This window comes from Chrysemys picta, chromosome 4 (genome assembly GCF_011386835.1).
Source record: "Chrysemys picta bellii isolate R12L10 chromosome 4, ASM1138683v2, whole genome shotgun sequence".
NCBI lineage: Eukaryota > Metazoa > Chordata > Testudines > Emydidae > Chrysemys > Chrysemys picta.
Genome location: NC_088794.1, coordinates 10717772 through 10730744, shown reverse-complemented (window position 1 = coordinate 10730744; position 12973 = coordinate 10717772). Strand labels below are relative to the sequence as shown.

The window sequence follows — 12973 nt, the reverse complement described above, 5'->3', positions numbered from 1 at the left end:
CAGGCCCTCTCTTCCCTGCCTCATCTGCTTGCTCCACTGGGTATTTCCGGGGCTTTTTCTATCTGCAGGGTGGCCCCAGCTGGCCATCCCCTCAAGAAATGTGCCACTACCAATCTCCTGTCCCCCCAGCCTGTCTGTGAGGCCCTGGCATCCATCCCCTTGCCCCATTTCTCCTGGCAGGCCAGAGAAAACACACCACCCTGAGCCATCGCGCCAGTCACATGCAGGGCAGTGCCCATGCAGACGGAGATTCCAGCACCCGGTCCTGTTGAGGTGGCTTCCTGGACATCTCTACCCACTGCTCAGCTTGGCCAGAAGCCCCTTCTCTCTTGGTGCAAATAGCACTGCCACAGCCCTAGGCCCCACCCTGTGTTGTAAGCACAGGACCCGCCACGCCCTGCTACTGCAGCCCCATCCCCTAATTCTGTGCCGGGGGGGGCCCTAGAGGAGCTGGGGTCCCTCGGGGGAGAGGGCCTTGGGCAGGCACAGTGATTGGCCGGACAGCACCCAGAGAGGGGAAATGCTTGAGCTTTACAGCCCTGCCTCTGGACAGGAAACAAGCTGGATCTGAGCTCCCGCCCAAGGGGTCATTAGAGAGCATGGAGGGGCGTCCCAGCAAAGGAGAGGAGCTGGGAGAGGAGGAGCTTGGTGGGGATGTTAGGCTCATGGGATCTGGACTCTGCTGGGGAATTGGGAGGGGGGGAAGGGGGGAGCTGGCTTTTCAGACTGTTCTGGAGGGCAGATAGAGCCTCACATGGCACCAAGCTCCCGCCCCCCCTTTCCATAGCACAAACCGCAGCTGCTGAAACCCCACCACACACACCTGCTCCACCACATTCCTGGGCAGGGATCGAAGCTGGGACTCCAGGGTCTAACCACAGTAGCCTTTACTGCCTGGGCTTGGAGACCCCTGGAGCAGGCTCAACAGCCTCTCCCGTGGGGGCCAACCCATGGTCGGGGGACAGAGCTCCCCACAGGGCCTGCTACACTCCCAGGAGGATGGCAGGACCCCCCGCAGTGAGGGAAAGCGCCAGTGAAGCCATGCTTGGAAAAGGTTGCTGTATTAATGCACGCTCCCTGCTGGCGGTCGGAGTAGCTGCCTGGAGTACAGGGAATGCTGCCCCACAGGGATGGGGGCCAGCAGGAGGTTCAGAGCCAACTCAAGGAGGCTACAGCATCTGCGCTGCTCCGGTACCCCCTTCCCCTCCAGCCAACTTAGGCCTACCGGGACACTGCATTTGAGACAAGAGTCCCAGCACCTCTGCATGATGAGGGTACTGGGGCAGCTGCAGGGTTTGGTCGTGGCCCAGGTGTGATGCTCTGTACCTCGGGGGAACGCCCGACACCCCCATGTTCATCTTGATAAAATGGTTGAGTGGTAGCCAGTGCAAAGTGTGTCATGTTGGGTGTCTTCGGAAGGCTCATGATGCACTGAGCGTGGTTGTTACAGTGATGTTATAGTAACGTTAACGGTTGTAATTTCATGTATATAGTTATGAGGCTAAAAATGTATCCTCATGGCTTAAAGCAAGCCCAGGCAAAAACTCTCCAAGAACAGAGGGGCAGTTCACACCTCATCAGGGCATGGATGGGACAAACCCAGCCCAGCCTCACAGGAACAAAGGACACTGGCTTAGGCCTGGTCTACACTACGAGTTTAGGTTGACTTTAGCAGCATTAAATTGAATTAAGCCTGGACACGTCCACACGACGAAGCCCTTTTTTTCGACTTAAAGGGCCCTTTAAACCGGTTTCTTTACTCCACCTCCGACGAGGGGATTAGCGCTAAAATCGGCCTTTGCGGGTCGGATTTGGGGTAGTGTGGACGGAATTCGACGTTATTGGCCTCCGGGAGCTATCCCACAGTGACCGCTCTGGACAGCGCTCTCAACTCAGATGCACTGACCAGGTAGACAGGAAAAGCCCCGCGAACTTTTGAATTTCATTTCCTGTTTGCCCAGCGTGGAGAGCACAGGTGACCACGCAGAGCTCATCAGCACAGGTAACCATGATGGAGTCCCAGGATCGCAAAAGAGCTCCAGCATGGACAGAACGGGAGGTACGGGATCTGCTCGCCATATGGGGAGATGAATCAGTGCTAGCTGAACTCCGTAGCAGTAAACGAAATGGCAAAATATTAGAAAAAGTCTCAAAGGCCATGAAGGACAGAGGCCATAACAGGGACGCACAGCAGTGCCGTGTGAAAATTAAGGAGCTAAGGCAAGCCTACCACAGAGCCAGAGAGGCAAACGGAAGGTCTGGGGCAGAGCCGCAAACATGCCGCTTCTACGAGGAGCTGCATGCCATTCTATGGGGTGCAGCCACCACTACCCCAACCGTGTGCTTTGACTCCAATGGAGAATCACGCAACAGGGAAGCAGGTTCGGGGTACGCGGAAGATGATGATGATGAAGACAATGAAGATAGCTCACAGCAAGGAAGCGGAGAAACTGGTTTCCCCAACAGCCAGGATATGTTTATCACCCTGGACCTGGAACCAGTAACCCCCAAACTCACCCAAGGCGTGCTCCCAGACCCTGAGGGCACACAAGGGACCTCTGGTGAGTGTACCTTTGTAAATATTACACATGGTTTAAAAGCAAGCGTGATTAATGATTAATTTGCCCTGGCAGTCGCGGCCAGTACAGCTACTGGAAAAGTCTGTTAACGTGTATGGGGATGGAGCGGAAATCCTCCAGGGACATCTCCAGAAAGCTCTCCTTCATGTACTCCCAAAGCCTTTGCAAAAGGTTTCTGGGGAGGGCTGCCTTATCCCGTCCGCCATGGTAGGACACTTTACCATGCCAGGCCAGTAGCACGTAGTCTGGAATCATTGCATAACAAAGCATGGCAGCGTATGGTCCCGGTGTTTGCTGGCATGCAGACAACATCCATTCCTTATCTCTCTTTGTTATCCTCAGGAGAGTGATATCATTCACGGTCACCTGGTTGAAATGGGTGATTTTATTAAGGGGACATTCAGAGGTGCCCGTTCCTGCTCGGCTGAACAGAAATGTTCCCCGCTGTTAGCCACGCAGTAGGGGGGAGGGGTGAAGTGATCATCCCAGAGAATTGGGTGTGTGGGGGGGGAGTGGGGGTAGTTGGGTTTGTGCTGCATGTTAATCCGGAAACTGCAGCCCCTCCTTTTACATTGCAAACCCATTTTAAATGGCCAACCCAATGGGTCCTTGATATGGGAAATGAGGGCGCTGCTGTTTGAAACCATTCCCACATGTTATGAAGGTTAAAAAAGCCAAAAGACTGTGGCTTACCATAACAACAAGGAGTCTGGTGGCACCTTAAAGACTAACAGATTTATTTGGGCATAAGCTTTCATGGGTAAAAACCTCACTTCTTCAGATGCAAAGAGTGAAAGTTACAGATGCAGGCATTATATACTGACACATGGAGAGCAGGGAGTTACTTCGCAAGTGGAGAACCAGTGTTGACAGGGCCAATTCAATCAGGGTGGATGTAGTCCACTCCCAATAATAGATGAGGAGGTGTCAATTCCAGGAGAGGAAAAGCTGCTTCTGTAATGAGCCAGCCACTCCCAGTCCCTCTTCAAGCCCAGATTAATGGTGTTAAATTTGCAAATGAATTTTAGTTCTGCTGTTTCTCTTTGAAGTCTGTTTCTGAAGTTTTTTTGTTCAATGATAAGTGACTTTTAAATCTATAATAGAATGACCAGGGAGACTGAAGCGTTCACTTACTGGCTTTTGTATGTTACCATTCCTGATGTCCGATTTGTGTCCATTTATTCTTTTGTGGAGGGACTGTCCGGTTTGGCCAATGTACATGGCAGAGGGGCATTGCTGGCACATGATGGCATATATAACATTAGTGGATGTGCAGGTGAATGAGCCCTTGATGGTGTGGCTGATGTGGTTGGGTCCTCTGATGGTGTCACCAGAGTAGATATGGGGACAGAGTAGGCAACGAGGTTTGCTACAGGGATTGGTTCCTGGGTTGGTGTTTCTGTGGTGTGGAGTTGCTGGTGAGTATTTGCTTCAGGTTGGGGGGTTGTCTGTAAGCGAGGACTGGCCTGCCTCCCAAGGTCTGTGAGAGTGAGGGATCATTTTCCAGGATAGGTTGTAGATCGTGGATAATGCGCTGGATAGGTTTTAGCTGGGGGCTGTATGTGATGGCCAGTGGTGTTCTGTTATTGTCCTTGCTGGGCCTGTCCTGTAGTAGGCGATTTCTGGGTACCTGTCTTGCTCTGTCAATCTGTTTCCTCACTTCCCCAGGTGGGTATTGTAGTTTTACGAATGTTTGATAAAGTTCTTGTAGGTGTTTGTCTCTGTCTGAGGGGTTGGAGCAAATTTGGTTGTATCTTAGGGCTTGGCTGTAGACAATGGATCGTGTGATGTCTCTTGGATGGAAGCTGGAGGCATGTAGGTACGTATAGCGGTCAGTAGGTTTCCGGTATAGGGTGGTGTTTATGTGACCATCACTTATTTGCACTGTAGTGTCCAGGAAGTGGATCTCTTGTGTGGACTGGTCCAGGCTGAGGTTGATGGTGGGGTGGAAATTGTTAAAGTCCAGGTGGAATTCTTCAAGGGCCTCCTTTCCGTGGGTTCATATGATGAAGATGTCATCAATGTAGCGCAAGTAGAGGAGGGGCACTAGGGGACAAGAGCTGAGGAAGCGTTGTTCTAAGTCAGCCATAAAAATGTTGGCATACTGTGGAGCCATGCGGGTTCCCATAGCAGTGCCACTGACTTGAAAGTATAAGTTGTCCCCAAATCTGAAGTGGTTATGGGTGTGGCTTACCATGGCTGCCTGCAAGCCGAATTCTGTTGCCTGGCAATGCTTGAGTGATCTCTCACACCTCAATATCAGAGGAAAAATGCGACATTGTAACGAAAGCACATGTGCTGTGTAATGTGAACAGCAACATTTAACGTGAAAGAGTGTACCCATTGTTCTCTAAAATGTGTCTTTTTTAACCATCTCTCCCTTCTCCTCCACCAGCTGCAAATGTTTCTCCTTCGCAGAGGTTAGTGAAGATTAGAAGGAGAAAACGGCGGACTCGGGATGATATGTTCTCGGAGCTCCAGATGTCCTCCCATGCTGACAGAGCACAGCAGAATGCTTGGAGGCAGTCAATGTCAGAGTGCAAAAAAGCACAATATGAACGAGAGGAGAGGTGGTGGGCTGAAGAGAGCAAGTGGTGGGCTGAAGAGGATAGGTGGCATCAGCTTGCTGACAGAAGGCAAGATTCGATGCTCCGGCTGCTGGATCATCAAACTAAAATGCTCCAGCGTATGGTTGAGCTGCAGGAAAGGCAACAGGAGCAGAGACCGCCGCTACAGCCCCTGTGTAACCAACAGTCCTCCCCAAGTTCCATAGCCTCCTCACCCAAACGCCCAAGAACACGGTGGGGGGGCCTCCGGCCACCCAGTCACTCCACCCCAGATGATTGCCCGAGCATCAGAAGGCTGGCCTTCAATAAGAGTTAAAGTTTTAAACTGCAGTGTGTCCTTTTCCTTCCCTCCTCCCCCACCCATCCCGGGCTACCTTGGCAATTATCTCCCTAGTTGTGTGATGAATTAATAAAGAATGCATGAATGTGAAGTAACAATGACTTTATTGCCTCTGCAAGCGGTGCTCGAAGGGGGGAGAGGAGGGTGGTTAGCTTACAGGGAAGTAGAGTGAACCGGAGTGGGTGGGTGGGTGGGAGGGTTCATCAAGGAGAAACAAATAGAAGTTTCACACCATAGCCTGGCCAGTCACAAAACTCGTTTTCAAAGCTTCTCTGATGCGCACCGCGCCCTGCTGTACTCTTCTAACCGACCTGGTGTCTGGCTGCGCATAATCAGCGGCCAGGCGATATGCCTCAACCTCCCACCCCACCATAAATGTCTCCCCCTTACTCTCACAGATATTGTGGAGCGCACAGCAAGCAGCAATAACAATTGGAATATTGGCTTCGCTGAGGTCTATCCGAGTCAGTAAACTGCGCCAGCGCGCTTTTAAACGTCCAAATGCACATTCCACCACCATTCGGCACTTGCTCAGCCTATAGTTGAACAGGCTCCTGTCCAGGCTGCCTGTGTACGGCTTCATGAGCCATGGCATTAAGGGGTAGGCTGGGTCCCCAAGGATAACGATAGGCATTTCAACATCCCCAATGGTTATTTTCTGGTCCGGGAAAAGTCCCTTCCTCCAGCTTTTGAAACAGACCAGAGTTCCTGAAGACGCGAGCATCATGTACCTTTCCCGGCCATCCCACGTTGATGTTAGTGAAACGTCTCTTGTGGTCCACCAGGGCTTGCAGCAGCATTGAAAAGTACCCCTTGCGGTTTATGTACTCAGTGGCTTGGTGCTCCAGTGACAAGATAGGGATATGGGTTCTGTCTATCGCTCCACCACAGTTTGGGAATCCTATTGCAGCAAAGGCATCCACTATGACCTGCACATTTCCCAGAGTCACTACCCTTGATATCAACAAGTCTTTGATTGCATTGGCTACTTGGATCACAGCAGCCCCCACAGTAGATTTGCCCACTCCAAATTGATTCCCGACTGACCGGTAGTTGTCTGGCGTTGCAAGCTTCCACAGGGCTATTGCCACTCGCTTCTCAACTGTGAGGGCTGCTCTCATCCTGGTATTCTGGCGCTTCAGGGCAGGGGAAAGCAAGTCACAAAGTTCCACAAAAGTGCCCTTACGCATGCGAAAGTTTCGCAGCCACTGGGAATTGTCCCACACCTGCAATACGATGCGGTCCCACCAGTCTGTGCTTGTTTCCTGGGCCCGGAATCGGCGTTCCACGCCATGAACCTCCCCCAGTAACACCGTGATTTGCACATTGCTGGGGCCTGTACTTTGTGAGAGGTCTATGTCTATGTCAATTTCCTCATCACTCTCGTCGCCGCGCTGCAATCGCCTGCTTGCCTGGTTTTGCTTTGGCATGTTCTGGCTCTGCATATACTCCAGGACAATGCGCGTGGTGTTCATAGTGCTCATAATTGACGTGGTGATCTGAGCGGGCTCCATGATCCCAGTGCTATGGCGTCTGGGCTGAAAAAAGGCGCGAAACTATTGTCTGACGGAGGGAGGGAGGGAGGGGCGAGTGACGACATGGCTTACACGTACAGGAAATTAAAATCAACAAAGTTGGCTGTGCATCAGGGAGAAACAAACTGTCACACAGAATGTCCCCCCCCAAAGATTGAACTCAAAACCCTGGGTTTAGCAGGCCATTGATTTCACGGAGGGAGGGGGAAGCAAATGAATACAGAACAAATCTGGTCCATCTATTTTTTACATCTTAAGCTGGCAGCAGACAGTGCAGCATGACTGATAGCCATCGGCATCTTCTGGGTGCTTGGCAGAAAATGATGTACTACGACTGCTAGCCATCATCGTCAAGACGGTTCAATAGGACTGCCGGCAGGACTAAGTCTCCAGGAGACAAAACATGTCTGCCCAGGTGCCTCCGAACTCACTGAGGAATATGACGATGACGGATATCAATCATAACACTCCATCTACTGCCAAAAGGTAATTAGCTGCTTCTGTGTAGCAATGCAAGTACCACGTCTGCCGGCATCCAGATGATATATGGTGATGGTGAGCTGAGCGGGCTCCATGCTTGCCGTGGTATGTTGTCTGCACAGGTAACCCAGGTAAAAAGGCACGAATCGATTGTCTGCTGTTGCTCTGACGGAGGGGGAGGGGCCTGATGACATGTACCCAGAACCCCCCGCGACACTGTTTTTGCATCATCAGGCATTGGGATATCAACCCAGAATTCCAATGGGCGGCGGAGACTGCGGGAACTGTGGGATAGCTACCCACAATGCAATGTTCCGGAAGCCGATGCTAGCCTCGGTACTGTGGATGCGGTCCGCCGACTTAATGCATTTAGAGCATTTTATGTGGGGACACACACAATCGACTGTATAAAACCGATTTCTATAAAACCAGCTTCTATAAATTCGACCTAATTTCGTAGTGTAGACATACCCTGAGGCAGCAATAAAAGAATCTGTTAGACCCTCGAGAGAATCACCCCCCTTCCTTTGGGCAGTTTGGGACAGCGATGAGGTAATGCTCACCTGACTCTGAAGGGGGGGACAAAGCCAAGAGGAAAGAAAGGACATGATAAAAGGGAGAGACATTTTGCCATGCTCTCTCTCTTCCACCTACATCTACAGACACCACACCAAGCGACTGAAATGCTAATCAAAGGGGAGAGCCTGGCTGAAAAGCCAGCCTGTGGTGAGAAGCATCTAAGTTTTTAAGGACACTGAAAGTGTTAAGATCAGCATAGAATGCATTTTGCTTTTATTTCATTTGCCCAAATCTGACTGGTTATGCTTTGACTTGGTGCTGCTTTGACCTGGCTGACCTTACCTGTGATGCTAGCAGACCAGGTGCCACCTCATGCCAAGGCCCCTAGGCCTGAGCTAAACCCTGACAAATACAGACCACGGGGCCTAGGGAGCCACTTTGGCTCACCTGTGTATTGTACTGTTAAAATAGGTATTAGAGTTACAAAAGCGTTTAGTTAGGCAGTATAAAGTACTTGTAGATTGCTGCATCCTATAATCTCACTTATACCTGTATCCCATGTTGTAATATTTAAGTGTTGGCTCTGTAACTGGAAATCACTGGACAGGCAAGAAGCATTACCAACTGCAAGGTTCTACTTTGCCACAGGTGTTTTCTCCGGCCCAACCAAAGAAGGCCCAGAGCCAGGACACGAATCATTGTGGAACATCAGAAGACAAAAGGCTTTGTGAATTGCTTTCCCCCCACCCTCCATGAAAGAGAGACTGCAGCTGAATTTGTAACTGGAAGCAGGGCTGGAGGAAGGAATAAAAATTGTGTTTCATGCTGCTTGGATTCTGAAGGGCAAAGACGACCAAGCATAAGTGAAAGATCCCCAGAAAGCCTAGGTTAGCCCTAAAGGACATAGAGAGCTTGCTTATTATAGAAGCTTCTATTACCTTTTGAAACTTAAGGCTGTAACTCCTTCGGGTGTATGTTTACCTCCTTTCACTATTTCCTTTGCCTGGTTAATAAATCTTCAGAAAGTTTTTTCAGTAGGGCTGGCTACACGCATTGTCTTTGGTGTGAGATCTAAGGTGCAGTTGTCCTAGGGTAAGTGACTGATCCTTTCAGACTGGAAGAAACCTGAATATTGTTGTGATCTTTGATGTAAGGGACCATCTATCACCCAGGCAACCTTACCTAGGTGGCAAGATAGAGCCACTTAGCCAAGGGGATGTCTGAGACTACCTGGCTAGGCTGTTATAATGCCCGAGAGGTTCACACTTGATAGGTGAAATCTAAATCCAGAACTCCCAGCCAGTTTGGGGTTTGCACCCTGCCTCTTAACAGTCTGCCCTGAGGTTGGCACTCAGCCACTGCAGTACACCTTGACACCCCTGGCTCCTGGGGGCCACTCACGAGCCAAGACAGACACTGCCAAAGGGGACTAGATCTCATCTCTGCTGGGCAGCGAGAGCCATCCATGGGGAGTATATTCCTGGCCACCACTCACCCAAGTGCAGTGGGTCTATGGGGAGCTGCCCCCCTCTGCTCTTGAGTCCAGCTCAACGAGACAGGGCCCTGCTCTAGCTCCATGGTGCTCAGGGCAGAAGGCAAGGCAAGCAGCCCCCTGCCAGAGCAGGAGATAGTAGCAGCACAAGACAGATCCGGGGCCAAAAGGGGGCAGGGACAGACCACTGCCTGGCTCAGTGTTTGGCAGAGTTCCCCCATCATACCTAAACCTATTTCTCACACACCAGAGCAGGGAGGGGCAGTACTGGAACAGCAGGACTGGGCACCAACCCTGGCTCTGTCATTGGCTCCTCTCCCTGGAGCCGGGGGGGCTAACTGGAGTGAATGTCCAGCCGCTCTTCCCCCCTGAGCAGTGGGTGGGCAGTGTTACCCACAGTTCTCACCGGCACTGGGAATGAGCCCAAGGCAGTTACAGACTCAATGTGATGTGTAGCACTGGGACAGCAGGAGGGAGGGGTCATGTGTGTCCCCCATCCCAGTTCCTTAAGCAGAGTCCCCTCCCCTGCACAGGGCCTCAGTTTCCCCACCCCCCATACAAACATACAGGAGTAAGAGCCCCTGAGCGAGGGGTTGCTAGATGGGAGAGGCTCTAAGAGCCTGGGTTGTGTGCCCCCTACCCACCCACTCCCCCCTGTACCCCACACCCTGAAGCCCTATTCTCCCCCAAGGCAGGTGCAGAGGAGCTGTGGCAATGGGTGTAGGCCCTTTATTGCAGGGGTGGGTCTAGGAAGCAGGCTGGGCAGTGCGGGGGGGCCCAGCCGTCACCGGTACAGGTAGTCGGCCTCAATGTTGGCCGCGATCTCAGCCTCCCACTTGTCCCCATTGTTGAGCAGTTTCTCCTTGTTGTACAGCAGCTCCTCGTGCGTCTCGGTGGAGAACTCGAAGTTGGGGCCCTGCAGAAACCAGGAGAGCAGACAGTTGCCACCAGAGCCAACCTGCCAGCAGGGCCTCGCCCCCAAGACAGAGACTCATGGACGGACAGACTCCACCGTGCCCTTGCCCAGTGCAGAGACCCACCAGGACCTCTCTCCTGCCCTACAGAGACCCTCAGAGGCCAAGGTATATGAGGGCAGGTCTGGGGAGAGATCGCATGCCTGGCTCCCCCGGACACCAGCCCCACGCGCAGCCGGTCGCATTCACCTCCACAATGGCGTCCACAGGGCAAGCCTCCTGGCAGAACCCGCAGTAAATGCACTTGGTCATGTCGATGTCATAGCGGGTGGTTCTGCGGCTGCCATCAGCGCGTGGCTCAGCCTCGATGGTGATCGCCTGGTGGGGGGAGGGAAGAACACGGTCACCCCCGCTCCAAATACACGGGCACCCAGAGGGGATCAAACCAAAGCCCCCTTGGGACGAGATCCTAGGGGGCAGAGCGGAGCAGAGACTGGGAGACCTCACCACAGAAGAGTTGCTTACCTGGGATGCACCATGCCAGAGACAAGCATCAGAGAGAGGCTCTGGGGCTGGGAGGTTCGACCCCACATGGGCAACCCCTGGGGCAAGGGGGAGGCTCACCTGGGCAGGGCAGATGGCCTCGCAGAGCTTGCAGGCGATGCACCGCTCCTCTCCAGACGGATAGCGGCGCAGGGCATGCTCCCCCCGGAAACGCGGGCTCAGGGGGCCTTTCTCAAAAGGGTAGTTGATGGTGGCAGGTTCCCGGAAGAGGTAACTCAAGGTCATACCCAGACCTAGAGGAGGAGCCGGGGGAGGTTAGAATCCAGCTGAGAAGCAGCAAAGACACTAAGCATCACTCAGATCCTACACCATCTCCATGTGCCCCCTCACACTGCCATCCCACTGGCACAGGGAAGCATCCATGCCTATCAGACCCTCACAGCCCACCTTCCCCCCCATTCTCAATCCCGACAACCCCCACACCAGGTCCCACCACAGCCATCCCATTCCAGGTCCTGCCATCACAGCCCATCCCGACAGAACCCGGGGCTCACCTCGGATGAGCTCTGTCCACAAGAGAGTTTGAGCAGCCCGGTCGGTGATGGATTTCATGTCCGATTTCACCTCCTGTACATTCACATACTCTGTAGGGGAGACATAAACCATCACCGGCCTACACAGACCAACATGAAGGAGCTGGGACAGGCACCCATCCTCTGGATACGGTGCCCTGACAGCACCTGAAAGGGACTCTATGGCAACTTGGGCGATGGAAGAGACCTAACTTGGATTGTGTACCCCTTGGAGAAGGGACTCTGGGTGCAGCCCCCTTGGGGGGCAGGAGAAGCAGACTAGACTCCATGCCCTCCAGAATGGGCTCTCGATGCTGTGCCCCCAAGGAGAGCTCTAGGGGCAGCCTTGGGGAGGGCCGGAGGCAGTACTTACTGTAGGACTTTCTCGAGGCTGTAACACTGAGCAGCCGGGTGAGACTCAGGCAGGGTGGTGTCCCTGGGGGAATCAAGGAGAAAGGTTAGAGAATGCTTCCAGCCCCAGGGGGCAGCAGAGGGAAAGAAGGCTCAGCCCACAGCCCTACAGTGTGGGGGAGCTGGTTGGTCTCCCTGCTGCTGCAGTCCTTACCGGTGCAGGAAGCTCGGCATATCATCCACAGCGCCGCCATGCTGAGCCCAGGGCAATCCTGCAGCACAAGGGAGGAGAAGGCAGTGTCAGCTCACACACTCTGCCTGGCACCTACCCAATACGGGCCAGCCCTGCCCACCAGCCCCTGAAGCCAGTACACCACACCCAGCAGACGGGACTAGGGGATGGCAGTACAGGGCACTTTCCCACAGGGGTCCTGCAGCTCCCCTCTCCAGGGATGGGACCCAGGCGCCCAGGGGTCATAGTGCAGGGTATTTTCCCACAGGGGTCCTGCAGCTCCCCTCAGGGATGGGACCCAGGCATCCGAGGGCCGTAGTGCAGGGCACTTTCCCACAGGGGTCCTGCAGCTCCCCCCAGGGATGGGACCCAGGCATCCGAGGGCCGTAGTGCAGGGCACTTTCCCACAGGGGTCCTGCAGCTCCCTGCTCCGGGACAGGCCCTCACCCTGTCGGGGAGGGGCTGAGTGACCTGGGACCCATCCTGGCGGCGTCTGGGTCTGGCGGGCAGGAGCGAGCCAAAGGGACCCAGGCGTCCTGCCCCGCCCAGCAGGAGCAGAGGGCGAGGCTTGTCTCGCCCCGCTCAGCTGCCGTGCGCATGCGCAACCGCCTGCGCTCCTGAAGGTCCCAGTGACCCGAGCGAGGCCGAGAGGACCGACCCCGGGGAGGGAGGAAGGGGGGGGCTGCCGGGCATGGGCCGGGGGCGGGGCCGCGCGCGCTGCGCGGGGCCGGGGAGCCGAACTCACCCCCGCGGGGACAGCACCGAGCACCCCTACGCCACTCCGCTCCGAGTCTGCAGCGACCTGGCCAGGCCTGGGCCGGCAAGCGCTAGGGCCAATCAGCGTCCAGCTCGTGTCTCATTGGCTACGGGGCCGGGCGGGAGGCGGGG

At 54.1% G+C, this 12973-nt stretch overlaps 1 protein-coding gene across 2 annotated transcripts; it reads right to left on the bottom strand.

The window, feature by feature from the left end:
• Positions 1 to 10225: 10225 nt before the first annotated feature.
• Positions 10226 to 12969, bottom strand: NDUFS8 (NADH:ubiquinone oxidoreductase core subunit S8). 2 transcript variants are annotated; one of them, XM_005294967.5, is made up of 7 exons: positions 12831 to 12969; positions 12068 to 12125; positions 11876 to 11938; positions 11485 to 11574; positions 11051 to 11223; positions 10676 to 10804; positions 10226 to 10428 (listed from the first exon to the last, which is right to left on the bottom strand). In XM_005294967.5, the coding sequence occupies exons 2-7, from the start codon at positions 12105 to 12107 to the stop codon at positions 10297 to 10299; spliced, it is 627 nt and encodes a 208-aa protein (XP_005295024.2). In that variant the 5' UTR covers positions 12108 to 12125; positions 12831 to 12969; the 3' UTR covers positions 10226 to 10296. The 2 variants fall into 2 exon arrangements, with proteins under 2 accessions (XP_005295024.2, XP_042708536.2); XM_042852602.2 differs by lacking the exon at positions 12831 to 12969 and adding an exon at positions 12533 to 12605.
• Between the last annotated feature and the right edge of the window lie 4 nt (positions 12970 to 12973).

Bases quoted from the DNA above. Each gene is read 5' to 3' on its own strand.
- NDUFS8 (XM_005294967.5), bottom strand. From the start codon at position 12,107: ATGGCGGCGCTGTGGATGATATGCCGAGCTTCCTGCACCG. The intron at 10,805-11,050 runs GTGAGCCTCCCC...TCCCCCCACCAG, and splicing joins AGGCCATCTGCCCTGCCCAG to GCGATCACCATCGAGGCTGA. The intron at 10,429-10,675 runs GTGAATGCGACC...TGGTTTCTGCAG, and splicing joins CTGTGGACGCCATTGTGGAG to GGCCCCAACTTCGAGTTCTC.